The following is a 27,500-nucleotide window of genomic DNA, read 5'->3' as shown; positions in this document are numbered from 1 at the left end:
GAGTGTACTGGGCCCCGACATCAACACACACTCCCCGACAGGTACGCACAACTACACACAGCCACACACGCACGCGCACACACACACACACGCACACGGGTACACACAACTACACACTGTTACACATACTCCCCAACAGGTATGCACAACTGCACACAGCCACACACACAGGTACACACAACTACGCATAGCTACACACACTCACCCACACAGGTACACAACTACACACAGCCGTACACACAACTATACACTTACACACACTCCCCGACAGGTACGCACAACTACACACAGCTACACACTCACCCACACAGGTACACAACTACACACAGCCGTACACACAACTATACACTTACACACACTCCCCGACAGGTACGCACAACTACACACAGCCACACACACACACACACACACACACACACACGCACACAGGTACACACAACTACACACTGTTACACACACTCCCCAACAGGTACACACAACTACGCATAGCTACACACACTCACCCACACAGGTACACAACTACACACAGCCGTACACACAACTATACACTTACACACACTCACCCACACAGGTACACAACTACACACATCCACACTCACACACACACACACACGCAGGTACACACAACTATACACTTACACACACTCTCCGACAGGTACGCACAACTACACACAGCTACACACTCACCCACACAGGTACACAACTACACACAGCCGTACACACAACTATACACTTACACACACTCTCCGACAGGTACGCACAACTACACACATCTACACACTCACCCACACAGGTACACAACTACACACAGCCACACTCTCACACACACACACACACGCAGGTACACACAACTATACACTTACACACACTCTCCGACAGGTACGCACAACTACACACAGCTACACACTCACCCACACAGGTACACACAACTATACACAGCTACACACACACACACAGGTACACACACCTACACACTGTTATACACACTCCCCGACAGGTACACACAGCTTCACACACACCCACACAGGTACACACACCTACACACTGTTACACACACTCCCCGACAGGTATGCACAACTACACACAGCTACACACACTCAGCCACACAGGTGCACAACTACACACAGCCACACACACACAGGTACACACAACTATACACAGCTACACACACACCCACACAGGTACACACACCTACACACTGTTACACACACTCCCCGACAGGTAAACACAACTACACACAACTACGCACAGTTACACACACACTCCCCACAGGTACACACAACTACAAACAGTTACACACACAGCTACACACACGCACCCACACAGCTACACACACGCACCCACACAGGTACACACACCTACACATAGTTACACATGCACTCCCCACAGGTACACACAACTACAAACAGTTACACACACAGCTACACACACGCACCCACACAGCTACACACACGCACCCACACAGGTACACACACCTACACATAGTTACACATGCACTCCCCACAGGTACACACAACTACAGAGTTTTACACACACTTCCCAGCAGGTACGCACAACTACACACACCTACATACATACAGGTACACACAACTATACTGTTTTACACATACACCCCCACACAGGTACGCACACACTTCCCAACAGGTACGCACAGCTACACACAGTTTTACACACACACACACACACTCCCCGCAGGTACACACAACCACACACACTCCCCCCAGGTACACACAACCACACACAGCAACAAACACATACACATGCGCACACACACACAGTCACACACACACACCCATAGGAACACACACCTACACACACACAGGTACGCACAACTACAACTATAAATAAGCTTAAAAATAAATAATTAATTAAGTAAAAACGAGCCATGCTGAGAATTCTCATTCATTCTAAAAAAAAAAACGACTTTATATAAATATTCCTGAGGATCAGTTTGTTAATTATATGATTGTTTTTATTTATTTATTAATTAAATGGTTGTGTATTAAGTTCTCGTGTTGGTCTCTGGTTTTAGCCACAAGATGGCGGAATGAAGTCGTGTTTTATTCTGTTGTGTCTCGAGAACGACACGTGTGTAAATGAACGAAGTGCACTATCGTGAAAAACGACACATTTGGGACGAGTGACGGACATTTTGTGGACTTGTGTGTTTCTGAGCTCTCAGACTGTTGGTCCATAAGCAATGAGCTCATTATAATAGAACAGGAAACAGGAAGTTGCTGATGTTGGCGCGATGTGTTCAGTGTTGTGTGTTTTTATTCCCGTTTGTGTACCAGCTGTAACGTGTCTGTTGTTTTTGGCTTTACCGTGAGCTGCACGCTGCAGTGATCCGCTCCAGAGCGTTAGATAACTTCCTGGCAGTGAGCGGAGCATCATGTGATGAAATTTGTCATCGTTTTTCTTCGCTGTTTCGTCTCTGCTGCAGTAACTGATACACACTCTGTATAAAACACTGTGTGTAGACTTTAATCACACACACACACACACACACACACACACACACACAGAGTGTTTCTGTTACTTACACGCAGAGAGTGTGTGTGTGTTCAGGGAAATTCATTAGTGTCTTCTTCTCAGCGTAATTAACGTAGACGTGTTTTCTTTTAATTCAGATTTGTTTATTTATTTTATATAGACAGTTTATTTTTTATTTCTCTCTGTCGCCCTTGTGTTTCTGTGCTTCATTTAAACACTGCAGTTTTACAGCGTTAATAAAAGATCAGATCTGTCTGTTTGTTTCTGTCTGTCTGTTTGTTTCTGTCTGTCTGTCTGTTTCTGTCTGTTTCTGTCTGTATATATGTTTAACTTCCCGTCTGTTTGTCTGCTTTTCTGTTCTGCTGGTCTACATATTTATCTACATATCTGTCTTTCTGCCATTCTGTCTCTTTTATTCTATTCATCTAACTGTCTGTCTGTATATTTCAGTCTTTTTTGTCTACCTGTCCATGTGTCTCTGATTAGCTGTCTGTCCATCTGTCCGTCTGTCTACCTAAAGTTCCTTATAACTATTTGTGTCTCTCCTACTGTCTCTGTCTGTCTATCCAGCTGTCTGTCTGTCTATCCAGCCGCCTGTCTGTCTGTCCATCCAGCTGTCTGTCTGTCTATCCAGCTGTCTGTCTGTCTGTCTATCCAGCTGTCTGTCTGTCTGTCCATCCAGCTGACTGTCTGTCTGTCTGTCTGTCTGTCTATCCAGCTGTCTGTCTGTCTGTCTGTCTATCCAGCTGTCTGTCTGTCTGTCTGTCTGTCTATCCAGCTGTCTGTCTGTCTATCCGTCTGTCTGTCTGTCTGTCTGTCTATCCAGCTGTCTGTCTGTCTGTCTATCCAGCTGTCTGTCTGTCTATCCATCTGTCTGTCTGTCCATCCAGCTGACTGTCTGTCTGTCTGTCCATCCAGCTGTCTGTCTGTCTGTCCAGCTGACTGTCTGTCTGTGCAACTGCTGCTAGTCTAAATATTTATGCCCAACTGTCTGTCCATCCATCTGTATATCCAGCTGTTTGTCTGTTTGGCCACCGATCTGTCCTTCTGTCTGTCTGTCCAGATGTCTGTCTGGTCGTTTATCCAGCTGTCTGTCTGGTCATATATCTAACTGTCTGTCTTGCCGTCTATCCAGCTGTGTGTCTGGTCGTCTATCTATCTGTTTGATTGTCAATCCAACTGTCTGTCTGTCCAGCTCTGTTTTTTCATCTATTCCGCTGTCTGGCTGTCTTTCCAAATGTCTCTCTGTCTGTCTAATTGTCCGTCTCTCCACCTGTCTGTCTCTCTACCCATGTGTCTGTCTCTTTTCGTCTATTTGTCTATTTTTGTCAGTCTTTTTCTGTTTGCCTGTCAGTCTGTCTGTCTGTCTATTTCTCCATTTACACCTACTGCTCTGTTTGTCTGTTTATTCCCATTTTTATTTTTCTGTCTGTCTGTCTGTCCATCTGTCTCTCAGTAATAAGTCTCACTGCTGCAGAAAACAGCAGTCTGAATTTTTCAGATTCAGTTTGAGAACACACTGTGTCCTTTTACTTGTCCTAAAATAAACATTTTTCTTTCGTCACGTGTAAATGATTTATTTCGGCGACCCTCGCCAGGGTTAAAGAGGCTCTGCTCAAAGCCATGACTGTTTTCTTCCCTCTAATTGGTGGATCTGTGATGTTCAGAGGGTCAGTGGGAGGGGCTTAATGTGCAGAGTCCCTGTGTTATCAGACGTGTTGCTGTGTTTGTGGGTTTCCACCAGCTGTTCTCACTGCGTGTGGAATACAGGCGAAGGGAATGAATCACACCGAGGCTGTTTACGCTACGAGGTGCAGTAATCGTAATTAATACTCTCTTAACTAATGCTAACTAGCAGTAATTACAGTAACCTGTGGAAGTAGCAGGAATGTTGGTGTAATATCAGCAACAGTGTACTGTGTGCGTTTCCATCATGGTTTTGGAACTTTTTGAGGAACAAGATGGTTGTGGATCTGTCCTGAACAAGAGCTTCACATTTCCTGGACGAGTTCCTGCTCTAACAGCACAGCAATAAACTCTAAAGCTTGGTTCTTTTATTGATTTTTCTCTTTTGCTCTTTTACGCTTTGAGCATTTTTTAAGCATTGCTGTCACTGATGTGTCACTAGAACCATATAAATCTATAACTTCCTCTGTTTTTACAAATGCAGGTTTTAAGAATGGACATTTAAAGGACTGGACATTCGTTACCGTTTGCGTTTAAACCAGTCCTTCGTGTTTAGTACAGCGTGCTCTTGCAGAAAAAATATAGACTTTGGAACGGGAACTGAAAAGGCCACTAGAACTGTGCCACAGGATCTAAAATTGGCTCTGGTTCCTGGGTTTCTAAAAAGGTCCTGAAGAGTCCCGGGTTTCTAAAAAAAAAAAAAAAAAATGTTGACTTCCTGAAAAACTGATGAGCCTCTTAAAACATTTCTGTTGTAACAAAACTTTTTTCGAAGTTTCTGCGAAGCTGAAGTTCCTAAGTTCCTGAAAAGATTCCCAGATTTTTTAAAAAATGTTCCTTGGATCTTGGAAAAAGCTCCGCCCCCCCCCCCCCCTTTTTTTTTTACTATAATAAAAGGATGGTTTAACATTAAAAATGTCTCTCTAACTTCTGTAAAATGGTTTCTGAGAGCCTAAAAAGGTTCCTAGTTTTCTAGCTTCCTGAAAAAGACTCCTGGTAAAAAGGTTCTGGGTTTCTAAAAATGTTTATCTTCTCCAAGGTTCCTTAAAACTTTTTTTGTACCAACACAGAGGTTCTGAAAGGGCTTCTTTGGATCCTGGTTCCTCAGGTGATATTCCCACGTTTCGGAAACGGTTCCTGGTGCCCTGATAACAGTTTATAGGATTCTGTCTTCCTAAAGAACATTTTATAGATTCCTCAGTTTGTAAAAAAGGGTGAGAGTTCTTGGGTTTCTAAAAAAGTTCCTGGCAAAGGTCCTGGATTTCTAAAAAAGTTCCTGGAAAGACTCGACTGCCTGAAAAAGCCGAGTTCCTGAAAAGGTTCTGAGGTTTTAAAAAAATGTTCCTGGGAAGCTTCAGTTCTTGATGTAATGAAAAAAACCCCAAAGGTCCTCACAAGTTCCTGACAAAAAGTTCCTGGGGTTCTACAAAGGTTCCTGAAAAGGGTCCTGGTTTCCTGAAAATCTTTTGACTGCCTGAAAACCTTGTTCAGCTCCTCAAAAGAAAAAAAAAAAAACACATTTCTGTAGAAGCAGAAAACATTTTGGAAGGAGTCCTGAGTTCCTGAGAAATGTTTCAAAAGTTCCTGACTTTCTGGAAAGAATGTCAATGTTTTAAACAAGTTATTACATTTTTTTTTAATGTTTCTCGGACCTGAAGAATGTTACAACCATGGACTCAGATTGTGTGTTTGTGAGCAACTGTTGTGTTTTTTTCACACATTTCGGTCTCCACAAAGTATTTTTACACCTTAAGCAGACATTGTGTGTTTCTCCACATGATGTCCTCAGCCAAGACTTTTTATTTTTCAAAAATGTTTAGCATATTTGAGCAAAAAAAGGTGTGACTGTATTTCCATCTGCTGCTTTTCTTTCTTGGAGAGACTTTCTTGGAAGAACTGATTTATTTATTTTTTATCAAGTAAATTCGACTTGAATCAGATTGTGTTATGTTTTTTTCTTGTCAGATTTCAGTCCTCATGAGACGTTGCTGCACTTTGCGGCTCGCCGAGGTCTCCGGAGAGTCGCTCTGTTCCTCCTGCAGCAACCCGGAGGACGAGACGCCCTGCAGCTCGCCAACAAACACGGACACACACCTGCCCGAGTGGCGCAGAACAAAGGACACACACAGCTACAGCACCTGCTCTCAGAGTGAGTGCACACACTCACACTTATAGTACACACTCGCTTATAGCACACACACACCACACTAGCACACTGCACACACTCTTATAGTACACACTCGCTTATAGTACATACACTCACACTACACACTCTCTCTCAGTACTCATTCTTACAGTACAGTCTCACAGTATGCTCTCGCAGTACACACACTCATAGTACACTCTTGTATAATACACACTCTCTTATAGTCCTCTCGCTTGTAGTACTCTCGTTTAGCACATTCCCGTATTATACTCTCTCTTGCAGTACACTCATATAATACACTATCGTATAGTGCTCTCTCGTATAGTGCTCTCTCGTATAAGTGCTCTCTCGTATATGTGCTCTCTCGTATAGTGCACTCTCGTATAGTGCTCTCTCGTATAGTACTCTTGCATATAGTACACTCACGTATAAGTGCGCTCTCGTATAGTGCTCTCTCGTATAGTACTCTCTCGTATATTGCTCTCTCGTATATAACTCTCTCGTATATAACTCTCTCGTATAGTGCTCTCTCGTATAGTGCTCTCTCGTATAGTACTCTTGCATATAGTACACTCACGTATAAGTGCTCTCTCGTATAAGTGCGCTCTCGTATAGTGCTCTCTCGTATAGTGCTCTCTCGTATAAGTGCTCTCTCGTATAAGTGCTCTCTCGTATATAACTCTCTCGTATAGTGCTCTCTCGTATAAGTGCTCTCTCGTATAAGTGCTCTCTCGTATAGTGCTCTCTCGTATAGTGCTCTCTCGTATAGTGCTCTCTCGTATAGTACTCTTGCATATAGTACACTCACGTATAGTGCTCTCTCGTATAGTGCTCTCTCGTATATAACTCTCTCGTATAGTGCTCTCTCGTATAGTGCTCTCTCGTATAAGTGCTCTCTCGTATAGTGCTCTCTCGTATAGTGCTCTCTCGTATAGTGCTCTTGCATATAGTGCTCTCTCGTATAGTGCTCTCTCGTATAAGTGCTCTGTCGTGTATATAACTCTCTCGTATAGTACTCTCTCGTATAGTGCTCTCTCGTATAGTGCTCTCTCGTATAGAGCTCTCTTGTATAAGTGAACTCTCGTATAGTACTCTTGCATATAGTACACTCACGTATAGTGCTCTCTCATATAGTGCGCTCTCGTATAAGTGCTCTCTCGTATAGTGCTCTCTCGTATAGTGCTCTCTCGTATAAGTGCACTCTCGTATAGTACTCTTGCATATAGTACACTCACGTATAGTACTCTTGCATATAGTACACTCACGTATAGTGCTCTCTCGTATAGTGCGCTCTCGTATAAGTGCTCTCTCGTATAGTGCTCTCTCGTATAGTGCTCTCTCGTATAAGTGCACTCTCGTATAGTACTCTTGCATATAGTACACTCACGTATAGTGCTCTCTCGTATAGTGCTCTCTCGTATATGTGCTCTCTCGTATAGTGCTCTCTCGTATAGTGCTCTCTCGTATAGTGCTCTCTCGTATATAACTCTCTCGTATATAACTCTCTCGTATAGTGCTCTCTCGTATATAACTCTCTCGTATAGTGCTCTCTCGTATAGTACTCTTGCATATAGTACACTCTCGTATAGTGCTCTCTCGTATAGTGCTCTCTCGTATAAGTGCTCTCTCGTATAAGTGCTCTCTCGTATATAACTCTCTCGTATAGTGCTCTCTCGTATAAGTGCTCTCTCGTATAGTGCTCTCTCGTATAGTGCTCTCTCGTATAGTGCTCTCTCGTATAGTACTCTTGCATATAGTACACTCACGTATAGTGCTCTCTCGTATAGTGCTCTCTCGTATAGTGCTCTCTCGTATAGTGCTCTCTCGTATAGTGCTCTCTCGTATAGTGCTCTCTCGTATAAGTGCTCTCTCGTATAGTGCTCTCTCGTATAGTGCTCTCTCGTATAGTGCTCTTGCATATAGTACACTCACGTATAGTGCTCTCTCGTATAGTGCTCTCTCGTATAGTGCTCTCTCGTATAGTGCTCTGTCGTGTATATAACTCTCTCGTATAGTACTCTCTCGTATAGTGCTCTCTCGTATAGTGCTCTTGCATATAGTACACTCACGTATAGTGCTCTCTCGTATAAGTGCTCTGTCGTGTATATAACTCTCTCGTATAGTACTCTCTCGTATAGTGCTCTCTCGTATAGAGCTCTCTTGTATAAGTGAACTCTCGTATAGTACTCTTGCATATAGTACACTCACGTATAGTGCTCTCTCGTATAAGTGCTCTCTCGTATAGTGCTCTCTCGTATAGTGCTCTCTCGTATAGTGCTCTCTCGTATAAGTGCTCTCTCGTATAAGTGCACTCTCGTATAGTACTCTTGCATATAGTACACTCACGTATAGTACTCTCTCGTATAGTGCTCTCTCGTATAGTGCACTCTCATATAGTACTCTTGCATATAGTACACTCACGTATAGTGCTCTCTCGTATAGTGCTCTCTCGTATGGTGCTCTCTCGTATAGTGCTCTCTCGTATAGAGCTCTCTTGTATAAGTGCACTCTCGTATAGTACTCTTGCATATAGTACACTCACGTATAGTACTCTGTCGTATAGTGCTCTCTCGTATATGACTCTCATGTATAGTACACTTGCGTATAGTACTCTCTCGTATAGTACGCTCTCGTATAGTATTCTCTGGTATAGTACACTTGCGTATAGTACTCTCTTTTGCAGTACACTCTCCTATAGTACACTCTTTTGCAGTACACTCATATAGTACTCTCTTTTGCAGTACATTCGCGTATAGTACTCTCTCATATAGTACACTCGCTTATAGCACTCTCTCGTATAGTACGCTCTCTTGCAGTACACTCTCGTATAGTGTACTCTCGCAGTACTCTCTTATAGTACACACTCTTGTATAGTACACTCTCTCAGTACTCTCTCGTGTATAGTACATTCTCACAATACACTCTCATACAGAGCAAACTCATAGTACATTCTAGTATAATACGCTCTCACCTAGTACACTCTCACATAGTACACTGTAGTATAGTCCACTTGCAGTACTCTGCATTGCATTGCACTCTTATAGTACAGTGTCAGAGTATGCTCTCACAGTACACTCTCGTATAGTGCTCTCTTGCAGCACACTCTTATAGTACACTCTCTCGCAGTTCTCGGGAATGATTCAGTCTTTCTAAACTAGTCATTTAGGTGAATGAATCAGTCTTTCTAAACTAGTCATTTAGGTGAATGAATCAGTCTTTCTAAACGAGTCATTTAGGTGAATGATTCTGTTTTTCTGAATGAGTCATTTATGTGAATGATTCAGTATCGCTTACAGACTCGTTTCGTTTGTTCTGTGTTTAATAATACTATAATGTACAAAATATTTTTATTTCATTATTAATCAAACCTTAAACTGATATTTGATTAATACGAGTCCTGAGTGCTTTTCACCTCATAGAAATATTTACACTGTAAACACACAGGACTAGCCTGCTAGCAAAGGCCTTTACTAGCTAATGTTGTCTAGCTAGGTCATTTCCATTAGCCTTATCTTGTGGGTCACTTGTGACAGGAAGTGTGTTTATTGTCTAAGCGTGTGTGTGTGTGTGTGTGTGTGTGTGTGTGTGTGTGTGTGAGCTTACACATGCAGCCTATTGTGTTTTATTCACCAGCACCAGTTGCTAAAAATACGTCCCTGCATTAGCGTGTCAGTTCTGTCTTCCTGACCGTGTTAAAAGGATTTGTGTGTGTGTGTGTGTGTGTGTGTGTGTGTGTGTGTGTGTGTGTTCAGTTACACTGTGTGTTTTTTGCTGTCTGTTTTAGTAGGTGTGTCTGAGTCAGTGTCCTTGTCTAGAGCATGTTTTCTTTCCTACGTACGTGTGTGTGTGTGTGTGTGTGTTTTAGTTACTATGGCTGTGAATAATTTTGATGTTGGTTAAAAATGTCTTCTTCACTCTGAGTGATGCTAACACTTGCCATTTTCTTACACAGGTTTGTGTAAAGATCAAAAGTGTGAAGTGTAAAGATTAGCATTTAGCGGTTAGTGCTAATTTGGCAGTTAGCCCACAGCTAGCTCTGCTAGCTCTCCCTGAAAAAGGTGTAAAACAGGAAGTTGATCCACATTTGCTGGGGTTTAGGAATGTGACTTACTTCCCGCAGAGCGTAATTTTACCTCAGATATTTCCGCGTTTGATTTTATTTTAGCGACGGTTACTGATGATGACGGACTTTCCGAAAATAACAATAAAATAAAAATAAATGTCATCAACATGAAGCTTTAAATGGCAGGATATATGTTTTTTTTTTTTAATAATAATAATAATAATAATAATAATAGTACATAATTGTTGAATGAATTAAATAATTTAATTCTATATAATTTTTTTTTAGAAATACTTCTAGATTTTTTTTAAATTTAAAATAATACATAAAGTAAGTAAAATAAAATGAATGTAATCAAAGTGAGGCCTTAAATGGCAGAATTTAAGAGAATATGTTTGTTTATTTTTGTTTATTTTTGATACTTTTTCTGCTACTTCTTTCTTTCTGTTTCTTTCTTTCTTTCTTTCTCTCTTTCTTTCTTTCTCTGAGCACTGCACTCATTTAGCAGAAGTGTTTGTTTCCATGTATTGTACAGTGAAACCGGTTTTCTTGCTTATAAACACACGAAGCATTTATACATGTGATGCATGCCTGTGTATAATGCGCGCACACACACACACACACACACACACACACGCGCACACACACCTGTCTTCAGGATCACAGGAGCATCGCTAACTGAAAGAGTAGTCACCTTGTGATTTACACTCTCTCGCTCTCTCCAGGTGTGCACAGCTCTGTGTGTGTGTGTGTGTGTGTGTGTGTGTGTGTGTGTGTGTGTGTGTGTGTGTGTGGTGTGGTGTTTGAAGCTGCTGTGACTGACAGAGAGTGTGTTATGAGAGAGAGAGAGAGAGAGAGAGAGAGAGAGAAAGAGAGAGAGAGAGGTGTGGTTGTGTGGAGGTGTTGAAGGTGTGGTGCCTCTGAATCACCTGGGCGTCTTGTGTGTGTGTGTGTGTGTGTGTGTGTGTGTGTGTGTGTGTTAGGCTTGAGAAATCACCGCACCTTGAAACAAAAGCACCCAGACGTTGTTACCCAGCAGGCCGAGCGTTCCTGCACCACCCGAGGCTGAACACCTTCACGCTGACGGTGGAGAACGAGGCAGACGGAGAACCTCCGGACCTGAGGAGAGACGTGGAGGAGCTCCGCCGCTACGCCCACTCTCACTGCCACAACCAGGTAATAACCGCGTAATAACATAAAATCGATCAAATAAAGCGGTGATAAACGAGTGTGAGGCGTGTGGGAGTTTCTGATGGAGAGCTGAGCGTCAGCTGTGAGTCATCGCCGTGTTTCTGCAGGTTTCAGCTCCGTAGGAGGCGGATATGAGTGACTAAAAGTAGATACACTCGATTTACCTTTGTGTGTGTGTGTGTGTGTGTGTGTGTGTGTGTGTGTGTGTGTGTGTGTGTGTGTGTGTGTGTTAGTTAACACTTTGTCAGGTTTAACATTTCTTTCTCTACATTACCCAATTTCTCTCCATCTCTCTCTTGCTATTACTTTCCATTCCTTTCTGGCTGTAGCAAAAGTTTTGGCACCCAGAACTCCCACATCTCCAGCTGTACAGAATACATCATCACTCAGAGGGCGGAGCTATCAGCATTGCTTGTTGCTGATTGGTTGAGAACATCAATGTTTTCAATCACAAATACAGGACAAATGTTAACGGCTTTGTTTTTTTTTGTTTTTTTTAAAAATATTATTATATGCAAGTTACAACGTTAACATTCTACATTTTCAATTCATGCAATTTCTTTCTTTCTTTCTTTCTTTCTTTCTTTCTGTCACAGTGTTTTTGTTTCTCTCAGTGACTAAAAGTAGATACGGTCTGTTTACCTTTTTGTGTGTGTTAATGTTCTATCAGCTTTAATATTTCTTCCTCTGTATTTCACTCTTTTTCTCTCTTTCTGTTACTTTTCTTTCCTTTTTTTGCCTGTGAACTCTAGCTGTACAGAATCTCACGCCGCTTAGAAGGCGGGGCTATCAGCAACGCTTTACTTTTTTATTTTCTTTTCTTTTAAGATTATATGCGAGTTGCATTGGTGTAGGTTTTTTTTCACACATTAATAACATCTTTAGAGTTTTCTGTAGACGAGACCTCGTTATCGAAACCACCAATCAGATGATGACCGCCAGTTTTTTTTTACTTTTTTTTTTTTTTTTACTATTTTCATGTCTACATTATCTCTCACTGTTTTTTTCAGGTTTATTTTATGGTGCGCTCAAACTTTTTAGTCACTGACCTGTTTATTAGAAACTAATTTACAAAAGCAAACAATTTAAAAAAAACTCACTTTATTTAAACTTTAGCTTTATTTTATGAATTAGAGTCAGAGTATTTTTTAATTTTCTGAATTTTCCGCTCATTTTCATTAAGATTAGATTCATTAGATTCCAGTGTAACTTGTTTATAATTTCTTGGTGGTTTGCTTCACAGACCTGCTTTAAGAATCATACCACATTTTACTCTCTTCACCTCATCTCATTTTGGTGTTTCTCCTTTCCTTTTTCTACACTTTCCTTTTGTTTTGTCTCTCCATTTCACATCAACAAAACACCTTTGAGATCTTTCTTTCAGTCTAAATTTTTTTTTATTTTTAATTCTCTGCCTTTAACCTCACTAATTCTCCGTCTCTGTTTCTTCAGGGAGGATCTTGGAAGCAGCTACAATCCTTTCCCCTGATCCTGAGCCGGGATTTCGTTGGCGATCTGCAGACGGTTGCGGTGACTCCCTCTGAAGACCCCTCCCTCCAAAAACCACCGGCGCACGAACATCAGGAAGTCGACGCTGAGACGGAAAGCAGCGAGCACGCTGAGTGCATGAATGGCAGCGCCCAATCAGAGGGGAGTGACGTGCCGGCGTCCAGTGGAAGCTCGGATTCTGGGAAGCGGACTTTGGGATTAGAGGGTGAGGGAGCGTGTGCGGGAAAGCGGGAGGACCGTGTGGCTGTCAGCACCGTTTCCTGTGGAGAGCAGCAGCAGGAGGAAGTAGATAGCGAGCCGAGAGTAATCAGGGAGGCGCCTCATACACAGAGGGGCCACACTGTATCCGAGACAAAGACGCACAATAAAATCCAATCTGGCAACACGCAGGAGGGAACGATGGGTCAAACCCAAGGACTCCTCCCCGAGAAAGAAGAAAAGAACAAGGCGAGAGGGGACTTACCAGAGGAAAGGGAAGGAGAGCGTAACTCCGGGCAGGAAACCTCTTTGCCGAGTGGCAGCACACAGCCACTTGATGGACAAACGAACAGCGAGAAACGCTCCTGTTTTTACTTAAATTTGGATGTTAATGCCTCGGAAAAAGGGAAGGAGATCCAGGAAACAGGAACCAGCAACGAACGGATATACGAGTCTACTGGCTGCACAAAACGGGATCAAGACATCAGTGAAGATTTGGATTCTTTAAGTTTCAGACCCAACATGGCTCCAGGGCCGGTCCACAACGTACGTCTCGAACCGTCTCCAGTCGTCAAACAGTCGCCTGATGCAGCCGCCGGCGATGAAATCGACGCTCCGCCAGAAACAGCGTCCGAATGCTCAGAACAGGCGAGTTCAGATTCCATAAAAGAACCACCACCTTGTGATGATGTCACTGATGCCCCAGGACAACCTGACAGATTAGAGCTTGATGTTTCTCTCACGACTGAGGAAAGTGGTGGAAAAATCAGCGTTGACGAGACATTACATCCTGAGACAGAGGAAAGTTCCTCACCAGAATCGAAAAGCGATGTCCAACCCATCATATCTCCAGAAATATCAGAAGAAATTTCTCAAATACTTACCAAGTCCCCTTGTGGAGGTGAGGAAGTGTCTCAGGAACATAGTGAGCCACAATCTGATGCCACAGATGCTCAGATCATGGGTATCATGGACCAGAACCTAGATCCAGTAAGATCAGCCCTGTTTTTGGACCAAATTTCAACAGTTCCTCCAGGATTAATGGTGTCTGATTCCAACCCTGAAGAAACAGGAAGTGGTTTAGAATCAAAACTTGAACGGGATCCACTAACATTTCAAACACCTCCAGAGTCACCCTGTGAGTTTTTTTCAGTAGATGGTTTCATCAGAACAAGCGATTCCATTGAAGCAACATGTGCAGCTTCTTCGGAACTTGGCCATTCTGCAGGTTCAGGAGAGACCATGCAGGAGGGTGAGAAGGTGGAAACAGAGCTGCTTGAGATGCGTGACAACTCTAAAACATCACCTCTAACAATACTTTGTGGTTCTTTTTCCAAACTAACCATCAGGGGCAGTCCCCTTGATCCTCAGCTTGACGGCACAACCTCAGAGACCATCAAGAGAATATCAACAAGTGCACTTGCTGGCGATTCTGAAACCTCCAATACACATCCTTCAGAGACGGAGAAGACAGAGATGCAGGAGACCAAGGAGGAGGATATGAAGTTAGAACCAAATTTCATTGAGAAGTGTGAGAGATCAGAGACATCACAGATAGTAAGTAATATGACTGCAGCACCACCACATGATTCTGTATCTCAGGAGAACCTTAGAGAAACAGCAATGATTGGATATGCTGTAGGTTCTGAAACACCAAATGACCAACCTCCAGAATCTAAGGATGTTCAGGAGGAGTGGATGAAGATGCCTACAGAGCTTGGTGAGAACCCAGAAATTTCTTCACTGTCATGTAAAACATTACCTCTGTCCACTTCTTTCTCCAAGAGCATCACTGACCCACATTCTGAGGTCGTAACCCTTGAGGAGGGTAACAACCAAACATCTGAAGACACACAGCCTGAGCTTACGACCGCTACAGAGACAATTGTAAAAACATCTCTCGACCCACATCTGGAAGTTAGCAACTTTGTGGAAACCATGCTAGAACAACATGAGGTCATGACCTTTGAGGAGAGCATTAGTGGAACATCTCTTGACCTCTGTCCTGATCTCATCACATCCTCTGAAGAGACAACTGTAGGAACATCTCTTGACCCACTTCCCGAGGTTAAAATCTCTGAGGAGAGCTTTCAAGGTGAACAACTTAAGGTCGTGATCTCAGAGGAGAGCATTAGTGGAACATCTCTGGGCTGCAATCATGATTTCACATCTTCTGTGGAGATAATTGGAGAAGCATCTCTTGGTCCGCTTCTTGAGGTTAACAGCCCTGAAGAAAGCGTCGAAGTCCAACAACTTGAGAAGAGCAGAAATGACCTTTTTGACCCCAAATATGAGGTCACGACCTTTGAAGAGAGCATTAGAGGAACTCTTGACTTCCATCATGAGCGTATCATGCCGTCTGAAATGACAGTCAGAGAAACGTCTTTTAGCCCGCTTCCTGAGGTTAACAGCTCTGAGGAGAATGTTGTACACCAACAACTTGAGGTCATGACTTCTGAGGAGAGCCTTAGAGGAACATTTCTTGGCCCCAATCATGATCTTACCATGACTTTTGAAGAACCAATTGGAATAATGTCTCTTGGACCCTGTTCTGAGGTTAACAGCTTTGAGGAAAATATTCTAGACCAAGAACCGGAGGCCACAGCCTGTGAGAAGAGCAAAAATGCAGCATCTCAAGACCCCAAAGTTGAGGTCACGATCTCAGAGAAGAGCATTCGAGGCCCACATCATGAGGTGACGATTGGAGAAACATCGCTTGACCAGCAACCTGAGCTCACAGCCTTTGAGGACAGCATTAGAGAAACAGCTTATCACACTCAGCTTGAGGAGACAACCTGTGAGGAAAACCTCGAGAAATCTCTGGAACCTTCACCTGGGGTCATGAGCTCTCAGGTGGATACCTGTCTTCCTGAAGCTCCAGTGCAGAGAGAGACTGCAATTCTGGACACTCCCGTTTCCGGTAACGATTCAGGTTTGGCTTTGGAGAACGTTTCCACCTCTGGCTCACTCAGGATGTCCGACCAGTCAATGGATCTGAGCTCCGTTATGGATCTGGATAGCGGTACCGGCGTAGATATAGATGCCAGCTCCCCTGTGGAAGTGGAAAGTGGTTTGATCCAGGATTTGTCACCTTTGGACAATGTTGGAGTTTGTGAAGTTGGAACTCTGGATGAGGAGAAAAGTCAGACGGAGCAGGAATGTGGAGAGGAACCGAAGGAGGAACAAGTAGCAGGTGAGAAGAGATTGAATATTAGTTCCATATAAGAAGGTAGACATTTTATTGTGTTGTTTTGTACTTCTCTTGTTTGTGTCTCCCATGTGACTGAGGTTATATAATGATGTCATTCTTCAGCCCACGTTTGGACGTCTCCATCATGTTTCTTTTACCTCCATTCACCTTCCCCTCAATGCCATCGTGTCTCAGAATAGCTCATGAAAAGCGCCGGTGCGTGTCGTTTAAAACAAAGCTCTTTGTTTGATTCGACTGGTGTGGAGCGTGAGCGTGGACGTTCCGCGGACGGAAAGCTGTTATCACGCACGTTCAGAAGCAGCCGCGAAGAATAGCGTTTGTTTATTCTTTATTTATTTCTATTTTCAGCGCAGCGTGTTCAGACGTCTCTGATTTCATCACTCTGGTAAAAGGTCGGCGCCCAGCACGGGGCTGTTTCCGTTAGTCATGCGGTGGAAATGTTTTATTTTATTTTTAATCGCAGTGATGTAGATCGTAGATAAACTTTTACCAAACTAAAATGAGTAGAAATTGCCGTAAACTTCTACTTTAAGTCTGATAACATTGTCAAATAAGAGCAGTTCATAGTCACTGAGTCTAAGTGACATTTTAGGGTTTATTATTATTATTATTATTATTATTATTATTATTATTATTATTATTCTTGTTCTTATTCTAATAGAACAGTCCCACATATTCATCTTTATATCTATCATTTATTTACTTTAATGTAACATTAATTATATGATACAGTTCCACAGAGCTGATATGGATAGTTATAATTTAAGGGGAAAAATAATAACAAGTAAATAAAACTAATTAAAATGCAATAAAATACAGCCACAAATAGTTTAGCTTAAATAGAATTAAAGTAAGTAAATTATAAATGCATGCTGGTAGACATTTTACTGTTTTAGAGTTTTAGAGTTTGTGGTGTTGAGTGTTTTAGTGTTTGTTAAACCGAACTTGCTGAGGAGGATGTGACATTTTACACCAGTTTTAACAAACACAAAGCTGCATTATGGGAGGTTGTTAAGTTCCAGTCATTTTAGTCATGTTTCCATTTTATATAATTAGAGCAGGAATTAGAGTAGGAATGGGGCGGGGCCATATAACCAAAATATCCTCTCATATGATACTCAAAGATATTTTTCCGATACATGATACGCATCATAATGTTGTAATGATGTCCGAAATATAATAAATTAATTAGCATTTTTTTCTATTTAAAAAAATATTTGTCGTTTTATTTTTAAATAATTTAACTCTGAGAAAGAGAGAAAAAATTCAATATATTAAAAGAAAAAAAAAAAGTTCACTTTCAAAATGGAGAAAAAACATTTTAACATCAGATGCTTCCAGTCAGTTTGTCATTATTTTAAAACTAATAATAAAATTTATTAAAATGATATCTGTATTCTGACATAATTTATCACGATATCGATATTATATCATCGTTTCTCCCGGTCCTTGTAAGAAATCAACATAAATTCAACAATATAGTTAATAACTTAAGGTGTGAGGGTCAGATACAGCTCGCTGTCTCGTGTCAGTCGGTCCTCGCAAACCGTAAAAATATATTTTTGACCAATCAGGAGGCGAGTTAGAGGGAAGCGAGAAAAACAAACATGGAGGACAGAGTTCTGGTGAAAAACTTGAGTCTTGGGAGTCATGTGAGTGAGCGAATATGAGGAGATTTACGGCAATGTAGCAACGTTGCTGTAAATAAGAATCAGTGTGTGTGTGTGTGTGTGTGTGTGTGTGTGTGTGTGTATGGGACCTTCACGCTCACTTTAAATCACTCGCACAGTCAGCTCAAATTCTCTGAATTTTCTGCCTTCAGAGCTACAGCGAAGACAAACGGCCTCCTCCTCACTAGAGTCACACGGCGGTCTTCAAATCTAATCTACGAATCTAATCTACAGAGCAAACTAGGCTAGATACTAGCTCAGACTGGTGACAGCGTCGTCATGGTTACAGTGTGGTTTTATTGTCTGAGCTGCTTTTATCACATCAGCGTTAAAGGTGCTCTAGTCAGCGATTTCACTTAAAAAAAAAAAAAAAAAAAAAAAAAAAAAATAGCCCCTGGCCTGAGAGAGAGAGATTAATTTCAAACAAACAAACAAACAAACAAGTCAATAAATAAATAAAATTAACATCCAAACCTGTACTTGTGGGGATTCATTGAATTTTAATTGTTTTTTTCTTTCAAGTGGTTTTGAAGTTTTTCATCTAGTTTTTTTTTTATTTATTTTTATTTGCGCTTTGAATTATTCTTTAGTTTTTTTTTTTTTTTAAAGAACTGTTTCAGCTGAAAAGCTTTTACTCTCCATACGTACACATTTTCATGAGTTATTGAATAGAATTTATGCAGCAAACAAATGATTTATTTTGTGTTAAATAAATCACACTTGGCTGAAATAATTGCAAAATAATAATAATAATAATAATAATAATAATAATAATAATAGCGAAATATCATTAGCAAAGTTATTACTCCTGAACAAAATGAATCTATTTAAAACTTTTTTAATTCATATTTGACATTTAATTATTATTATTATTATTATTATTATTATTATTATTATTATTATTCTTTGCATTTCTAGTTCTCTTAATTTTTTATTTTTAACTGACTGCTTTAATCTGTTACATCAAGGGAAAAAAATCTTTAAAAATAAGTACTAATAAAAGTATTACAGTAAAGTTTCTCTTCATTCTCCATTTTGCAATTATTTCAGCCAAGTGTGATTTATTTAACACGAAATAAATCATTTGTTTGCTGCTGCTAACAACAACAACAACAACAATAATAATAATAATAATAATAAAATGTCAGATATGAATTAAAAAAAGTTTTAAATAGATTAGGTTTGCTCAGGAGTAATAATTTAATAATACTCGTCTGATATTGACGAGTAACAGCGTACGTGATGTGTAAGCGAAGAAAGATCTTTCTGCACAGAAATCAATACGTGTATATTGTTGGCTCGTTTTGTTCAGGTGTGTGTGTGTGTGTGTGTGTGTGTGTGTTTAGGCGTGGGTTTGTCGCGATTTCTCTGTGATTGAACGAGCATTTATTGTTGATATAAAGTTAATGGATTACACAGAAAGCACTGCCTTGCTTCGATGAATGAACTCTGCAGAATATCGCTGTACTGAGCGAGAAACTTCCTGAAACTGAACTGAAGAGGAACCAGCGCGTGGAAAAAGAGGAAATCTATCGCCTTTCATCACTGTAGTGTTCACATAAAGGATAAAAACGAAACCGTGTTCGCATCGCACAGTGATGTTCTGTTAATAAGGAATAAACTCTGTGTGTGTGTGTGTGTGTGTGTGTGTGTGTGTGTGTGTGTGTGTGTGTGTGTGTGTGAGAGAGAGAGTAAAATGAAGGGTCGTTAATTATTTTCCTCTAACAGCACGTCCCTGAGAGTTTTATTCCTCTTCTTCAATGACAATTTTTTATTTATTAACAAACATCATACATTTTATGACGTTCCTGTGAATGAGCTGTTGCTATAGAAACGATAAAGTATCAGAACGAGTGCATTAATATAAACCTGCGCTACTGTCAGAGCTGCTGTTCTAGAAAACTAATCAACACCTTCTGACCAATCAGAGTGCAGAACTCGGCAGTAAATCTAACCCAGTACGCAGACGTGAGTTTAACGTCAGAGTGAGGAAACGTGAGGAAAGTGAATGTCGAGTATTTTCCCAGAGGCGCTTAACTTCTGCACGTACACACATCCAAACCTGTTGATTAGTTTTCCATAACTGCAGCTCTGACAGTAGTGCAGCTGCAAATCACAGGTTTATATTAACACACCTGTTTTTATTAATACGTCATCGTTTCCATAGCAACGGCTCATTCACAGGGACGTGTACGGCAGACGCTCTGCTGATAATAATAAACGGATTAAAAAACAATCATTGATATTCTGTAAGGAAAAATGTGTTTATGTAACATTAATGGAAGGAGTCTCCAGTGTCAGCGCTTTGTAACAGTCAGAGGTAAAGCTGTAACTTCAAGTTTTCCGACGTCTTCAGGACAGACGAGTTTACGCTTCTTTGTGGTTTCTCAGTAACATGCGTAACAAGCTACGATTATTTTTTTTCTCTTATTAACTTGGAGAGAGAGAATAAAGAGGCTGGTGAGCGAACGACTGTTTATAGCTGCTATAACGTAAGCGACAGCAGGAACTAACTCGGTTTGCAGAACATTAAACATAACTACGCGTGTTGTTAAATCTTAATAAATGAAATAGTTGTAGTTCTTGGCAGGTTGCTGTGGTGTAAGAGGAATAAAACACTCACAACAAAAGAAAGAGGACAGAGAATAATAAAAAAGTAAGTTAATCCATGCAAAAAAGGGAGAAAGAAAAACTGAGTAAAACTTCAGTCCCAGCTGAATATATCCTTATTTCAATCTGGTTAAATATTTATGAAGCGTTTTAAAATGTAGCTGCTGAAAAGCTAAAAAATAAACACAGTTTATGTGGAATCATAATCTAATTTAGAATTGTGTGTGTGTGTGGTGTTTTTTTTTTTTTTTTCCATTACAGCCTGAAAACTGTCATCTGTCAAATTACATCAGAGAAAAATGGTTTGAAATTAGTTTTAAAGCATCTGTATGAAACTGCAAACAATATTAAAATGTAGCACTGATTTATTTTTATTCAGCACAATATCAGTTTAATGTGTCATTTAAAACAAACCATAACTATTAAACTATTATTATTATTATTATTATTATTATTATTAGACTATTAGACTATTATATTGCTATTATTAGACTACTAAGTGGTGTGTACACACACAGTTAACACACACACAGTTAACACACACACAGATAACAGGATATTCATAAAATGTATTTAGTATCACAAGAATTTTTTATTTTTAATGAATCCAAGCACGTCCTTATTAACATGTATATTTATTTTTCAGATTATTTATTGATAATAGCAGCAGAAATGTCCGTGTTCCACTTTCCCTCTTTCATTACGAGGTTAATGTAGCGAACAGGTAATGGAAGCGTTACGCTCTAAATCTGCGCCACACACTCGCGCCACACACTCGCGCCACACACTCGCACGCCTTTGTGCTCCTGCTTTATGACTCGCTGTTATCTATAAATGGATAGAAGAAGATAAGATAAAAACAAGCTGATCAGATAATAAAAAATCGTCACTCCAGGACCAGGCTCAGGTAGGGGGCGTGGCCTAACGTTTTTAAGGCCGAGTTGTACGTTAGAAATGATTTGCATTTGATTTACATATAATTTTTTAAATAGAGATTCATTTTTTTGTTATTTTATAAAAGAATTTGAGCAAATTTTGTGTTCTTGTGATTGCTCGTAGGTGACGATGGTTGTTCTGAGAGCGAGTTAACACACAAGGATCAGTGCAGTGAGGTGAGTGTGTGTTCAGTTTCATTCTCTCTCTCTCTCTCTCTCTCTCTCTCTCAGGGGAAAGGAGTCACCTGTGTAACCTGTCTGTCTGCATTTACATCTCATGGCGTGTTTACCTTTTATCATATTTGTGTCTAATTTGCTAGAAGTAAGTGAGAATGAGTGAGTGTGTGTGTGTGTGTGTGTGTGTCAGAAAGAAATGAAGACTGGCTACACTCCTCTTTTTCTTTCTCCACGACCTTTGAGGAGATTTACAGACGTGTGACGTAGGTTCAGACCTGAACTCCTGACCTTTGACCTTGCCTGGAGTCAAACTTATATGGGAACGCTCCACTAGGAGTGTGAGAACGTAGCATTTTTACATTCAACATGTGACATGCTTTTTAAAATTTTGACCAAAATAAAGATTTTTAGGAGGCAGACTGTTGAGGTAGGCTGCAAAAAGAGGGAAGAAACTGTCCTTTGAAAAGTGGAGACGCAGGGACACAGGGAAAGGTCTGGACCTGAAACAGGAAGTAGCTGATTAGCCAACAGGAAGAAGGTCACGACCACTAAGCACTTCATAGTGTGTCATTTCCCTGTGAGCTGTCGTATTGTTTCCAGTCTTTTCCTCCTGCTTTTCTCAAACGTCCGAGTTTCCACTGTCTCTGTCTCTGACTCGCTGCTCGGTGTGTTTCCATCCTCTCGTTTCTACACGACCTTTCAGATTTAGCGTGAAAGCCCTGAGTGGAAACAGAAACACAGAAAAGTTCCCCTTTTATCTGAGATGGAAGGTGTAAGGAGAATGGAAACAGGGGCCGCATTCAGAGTCGGCGACTTAAGTCCAAAAGATACGTTAGTATTTACGCTGGGAAAGTTGCTGGTATTCAGAGTCGAGTTACGCAGCTGCTGGAGTGGATTTTCTGACCTCCGCAATCAGATTATTAAAATCAGCTGTGTGTAGTTCATCTCAGATTCGAAGAGAAGCATCTGAGACGGAGTGTTTCGCTAGTTTCTGAACACGCACACCTTTAAACTTGGAAAAAAAAAATCAAGGATAGAAAATACGGACTGTCAAATGTAATATGATGTAATATAAAAGTAATTAAAACTGAAAAATAAAAACACTAATATCATGATAGATGAATGAGAAGATGGCGAGTGTTGAAATAAATCTAATTTAGTCTCGTATATCACCAATGTATGTATTACTGCCTGAATAGTGCTAGCTGTAATTATCACATTAATTTAACAAAATGGCTTCCACGCTTATTATTCGGCAGCGTATAGAGTAGCACTTGATCCAGCACATGCTGCTATTTTACATTTTATTTATTTATTTTTAATATCGAGCTCTGACAGTTACTCGAGCGCAACTTAACAAAGCCACATGACGCTAAATCGAGATTAGAAATCGTAGTGTGTGTGTGTGTGTGTGTGTGTGTGTGTGTGTGTATGTGAGGGTTGTAGGAGGTTTTATCACACTTTTAATTCGGTATTTTGTCGAACTAATAAAACAATGCCAGTCCTTTTGTTACTGTGATGCGCTCTGCTGTAAAGATAACGCTCTCACTCATCTGCTACATACAGTCGGTTTCTTATCACACTGCGTAGCTGAAGTTTTTGTTTCTGTTCAGAGCTTATCGTTCCTCAGGCGCTCAGACCGTCACGCCGTTAAGATCCGTCGCTTTTACATCATCGGCATTCGTGAGAAATGACATTCTGGGCGTTTTATCTAAAGAGGCTCTCAAGATAACGAGGCCGAGGCCAAGTGTCCCGTCTGCTGGACTTTTCTCTGCAGAACTGAGTCACAGAGGCTGGATTTATAATTATAATAAGTTATAATAATAAAAAAAGATATTTTATACTATAGTTTGCTCTGTAGATATTTTTATTTTAAAGACGCTCTGATAGACAAGTTGCTATACGTGTTATAATTAGTTATAACTGAAGTCTTAGAAGCTGCTGCACCCAGTGTTTTTAAAATTCATTTATTTATTTTTTTATTTCATGTGCCATTAATTTTAACCTCGCCTCTGAGTTTATGGGAAACAAAATACTTTCTCAAAGGAATGTTTTTGCTATTATCAATCAATTAATTAATTATTTAAAGGAAAAGAACAAAATGTATGCTTTATTGTTGTTTACATCGAAGAATCCAATACGATCAGAATGAGACCCAGACCTGGTTTTAATCAGAATGTAAGATTTTAAACGCTGATTTTTAAAGCCATGTTTAAATAGTGCAGCTTTAATTAAAGTAGTTTAGGTTTGAAATAGGTTTTATTTTATTTAATCTTTGTTAGTGTGACTCACTTAATAAAATGTCTGTTTATTGATGAGAGAAGGATACAGGAAGCAGCAGAACTGAGTGGGACTTGCTGCAGGAGCTGAGAGAATGACACTGGCGCCCTCTAGAGTCACCGAGACGCACAGCGGCGCAGTGACAGAATTCATTTGTCCTTTGTTTGGCAGAAGGCAAAAACTAACATATAAACAAGAAACAATAAATGCAGGATTAATTGTTTATGGGCTTTTTAAAAATCTTTTATTAAATGCAGTATAAACTGATTAAAGTCCAAACAGCAAAATGAAAAATAGTAAAACTGTCCGGGAATGGAGGCGTGATTTTTAATTAACCTTCTGTAGTTGGTTACAGTGGCATTGTGGGCGGGGACTGCGCTCTGATTGGTTACGGTGGCATTGTGGGTGGGAACTGCGCTCTGATTGGTTACAGTGGCATTGTGGGTGGGAACTGCACTCTGATTGGTTACAGTGGCATTGTGGGCGGGAACTGTGGTCTGATTGGTTACAGTGGCATTGTCCGTGGGAACTGTGCTCTGATTGGTTACAGTGGCATTGTGGGTGGGAACTGTGGTCTGATTGGTTACAGTGGCATTGTGAGTGGGAAGTGCGCTCTGATTGGTTACAGTGGCATTGTGGGCGGGGACTGTGCTCTGATTGGTTACGGTGGCATTGTGGGTGGGAAGTGCGCTCTGATTGGTTATGATGGCATTGTGGGTGGAAACTGCGCTCTGATTGGTTACAGTGGCATTGTGGGCGGGAACTGTGCTCTGATTGGTTGCGGTGGCATTGTGAGTGGGAACTGCGCTCTGATTGGTTATGGTGGCATTGCGAGTGGGAACTGCGCTCTGATTGGTTGCGGTGGCATTGTGGGTGGGAACTGCGCTCTGATTGGTTGCGGTGGCATTGCGAGTGGGAACTGCGCTCTGATTGGTTACGGTGGCATTGTGGGTGGGAACTGCGCTCTGATTGGTTACGGTGGCATTGTGAGTGGGAACTGTGCTCTGATTGGTTACAGTGGCATTGTGGGCGGGAACTGCGCTCTGATTGGTTACAGTGGCATTGTGGGCGGGAACTGCGCTCTGATTGGTTACAGTGGCATTGTGGGCGGGAACTGCGCTCTGATCATGTACAGGGATTTGTACTGTGGTTTCTTCCTCATATCGTCTCAGGGAGTTTTTCCTCACCACCGTCACCTCTGACTCGCTCATTAGGGATAAATTTATACATTTAAAATTTATATCCTGAATTTATTTATTTCTATAAAGCTGCTTTGTGACAATGTCCATTGTTAAAAGCGCTATACAAATACAATTGAATTGAAATTGAATTGATTGGTTACAGTGGCATGGTGGGCGGGACCTACGCTCTGATTCGTTAGAGTGGCATTATGGGTGGGAACTCTGGGCTGATTGGTTAGGTGGCACTGTGGGCAGGAACAGCGTGCTGATTGGTTATGGTGGTATTGTGGGCGGAAACTCTTGTCTGATTGTTTACAGTGATATTGTGGGTGGTAACTGTGAGCTGATTGGTTACAGTGGCATTGTGGGCGGGAACTGTGATCTGATTGGTTATGGTGGCATTGTGGGCGGGAACTGTGATCTGATTGGTTATGGTGGCATTGTGGGCGGGAACTGTGTTATTATAGGTTACAGTGGCATTGTGGGCGGGAACTGCGCTCTGATTGGTTACAGTGGCATTGTGGGCGGGGACTGCGCTCTGATTGGTTATGGTGGCATTGTGGGCGGGGACTGCGCTCTGATTGGTTATGGTGGCATTGTGGGTGGGAAGTGCGCTCTGATTGGTTACGGTGGCATTGTGGTTGGGAACTGTGCTCTGATTGGTTACAGTGGCATTGTGGGTGGGAACAGCGCGCTGATTGGTTACAGTGGCATTTGTGGGCGGGAACAGCGCGCTGATTGGTTACAGTGGTGGTGTGGGCGGGAACTGCAATCTGATTGGTTACAGTGGTATTGTGGGCGGGAACTGTGCTCTGATTGGTTACAGTGGCATTGTGGGCGGGAACTGTGCTCTGATTGGTTACAGTGGCATTGTGGGCGGGAACAGCGCGCTGATTGGTTACAGTGGTATTGTGGGCGGGAACTGCGCTCTGATTGGTTACAGTGGTATTGTGGGCAGGAACTGTGCTCTGATTGGTTATGGTGGCAAAGTGGGCGGGAACTGCGCTCTGATTGGTTACAGTGGCATTGTGGGCGGGAACTGCGCTCTGATTGGTTACAGTGGCATTGTGGGCGGGAACTGCTCTCTGATTGGTTACAGTGGCATTGTGGGCAGGAACTGTGCTCTGATTGGTTATGGTGGCAAAGTGGGCGGGAACTGCGCTCTGATTGGTTACAGTGGCATTGTGGGCGGGAACTGCGCTCTGATTGGTTACAGTGGTATTGTGGGCGGGAACTGCGCTCTGATTGGTTACAGTGGTATTGTGGGCGGGAACCGTTGAACTGAGCTGCTAAGTTCAAGAACACACTGTGAAGCAAAACACTCATGAATATATCAACATCAAAGCTAAAACTAAAAATAAACTAAGAATAATAAACAGAAAAATAATGTCTTTTATGACAGTGAGGAAAACTGATTATATTTTGCGATTTAAATTTTTTAAACTTAAATTTCGCTGTCCTGATTTGACGTCCTGATGCAGCCGTGGAGAGATCAGAACAGTTGTGTGCTCAGAGTGAACGTTTATGAGGGAAAAAAATGAAGAAAATGTGAAACAGATGGATGGAGAAATGAGAGGAGGAACGAGAGAACTGAATATGAAAAGAGAAAAAGAGTCGAGACAGAGCAAGGCGAGCCAAGAAGGGTGTGTGTGTGTGTGTGTGTGTGTGTGTGTGTGTGTGTGTGTGTGCTGGAGCAGGGAGAAAGAGGAGTGAAGGAGGGGGAGGAAAGAAGTGTGTGAACGAGAAAAAGAGAGAGAGAGAGAGAGAGTGAGAGGGAGGTCTGATTCCCAGCGCAGATGTTTTGCACACACTCTCACACACACACTTGCGTTCATGGTGGAATCCTCCGGCACATTCTTCTTTTTCATCTCCACGTTTTTACTCCATCTCTGCGGAGATGTACGAGCGACACCGGCGCCGATACACACTGTGGACGAGGGGGGAACGTACGGATGATGTGCTCCTGATCAGGGTACGGGGAGTGTGTGTGTGTGTGTGTGTGTGTGTGTGTGTGTGTGTGTGTGTGTGTGTGTGTAGGGTGAGGAAAGTTTGAATCTTGAATCCTTGTGTGTGTTCTGTGTAAAGACGAAAAGCAGGACGGAAACTTGTCTCAGATGATGTTGGTTCACTTGAGGGTGTGTCCTAATCAG

At 41.6% G+C, this 27,500-nt stretch overlaps 1 protein-coding gene across 7 annotated transcripts in view; it reads left to right on the top strand.

Annotated features, from left to right (window-relative positions):
- The window catches only part of akap13 (A-kinase anchoring protein 13), a 118,999-nt gene that overhangs the window by 33,872 nt on the left and 57,627 nt on the right, over positions 1-27,500 (top strand). For all 7 annotated transcript variants that reach the window (XM_053235740.1, XM_053235739.1, XM_053235737.1 and 4 more), the window contains exons 4-8: positions 1-41; positions 6,145-6,328; positions 11,372-11,564; positions 13,032-16,479; positions 21,837-21,889. The exon at positions 1-41 is cut by the window's left edge and continues 265 nt beyond it. In XM_053235740.1, the coding sequence (XP_053091715.1) occupies positions 1-41; positions 6,145-6,328; positions 11,372-11,564; positions 13,032-16,479; positions 21,837-21,889 (3,919 nt within the window). The remainder of the gene's footprint in view (positions 42-6,144; positions 6,329-11,371; positions 11,565-13,031; positions 16,480-21,836; positions 21,890-27,500) is intronic.

Source organism: Pangasianodon hypophthalmus, chromosome 7 (genome assembly GCF_027358585.1).
Source record: "Pangasianodon hypophthalmus isolate fPanHyp1 chromosome 7, fPanHyp1.pri, whole genome shotgun sequence".
NCBI lineage: Eukaryota > Metazoa > Chordata > Actinopteri > Siluriformes > Pangasiidae > Pangasianodon > Pangasianodon hypophthalmus.
Note: the sequence above shows the minus strand (reverse complement) of the source record. Positions and strands in the feature narration are given on the sequence as shown.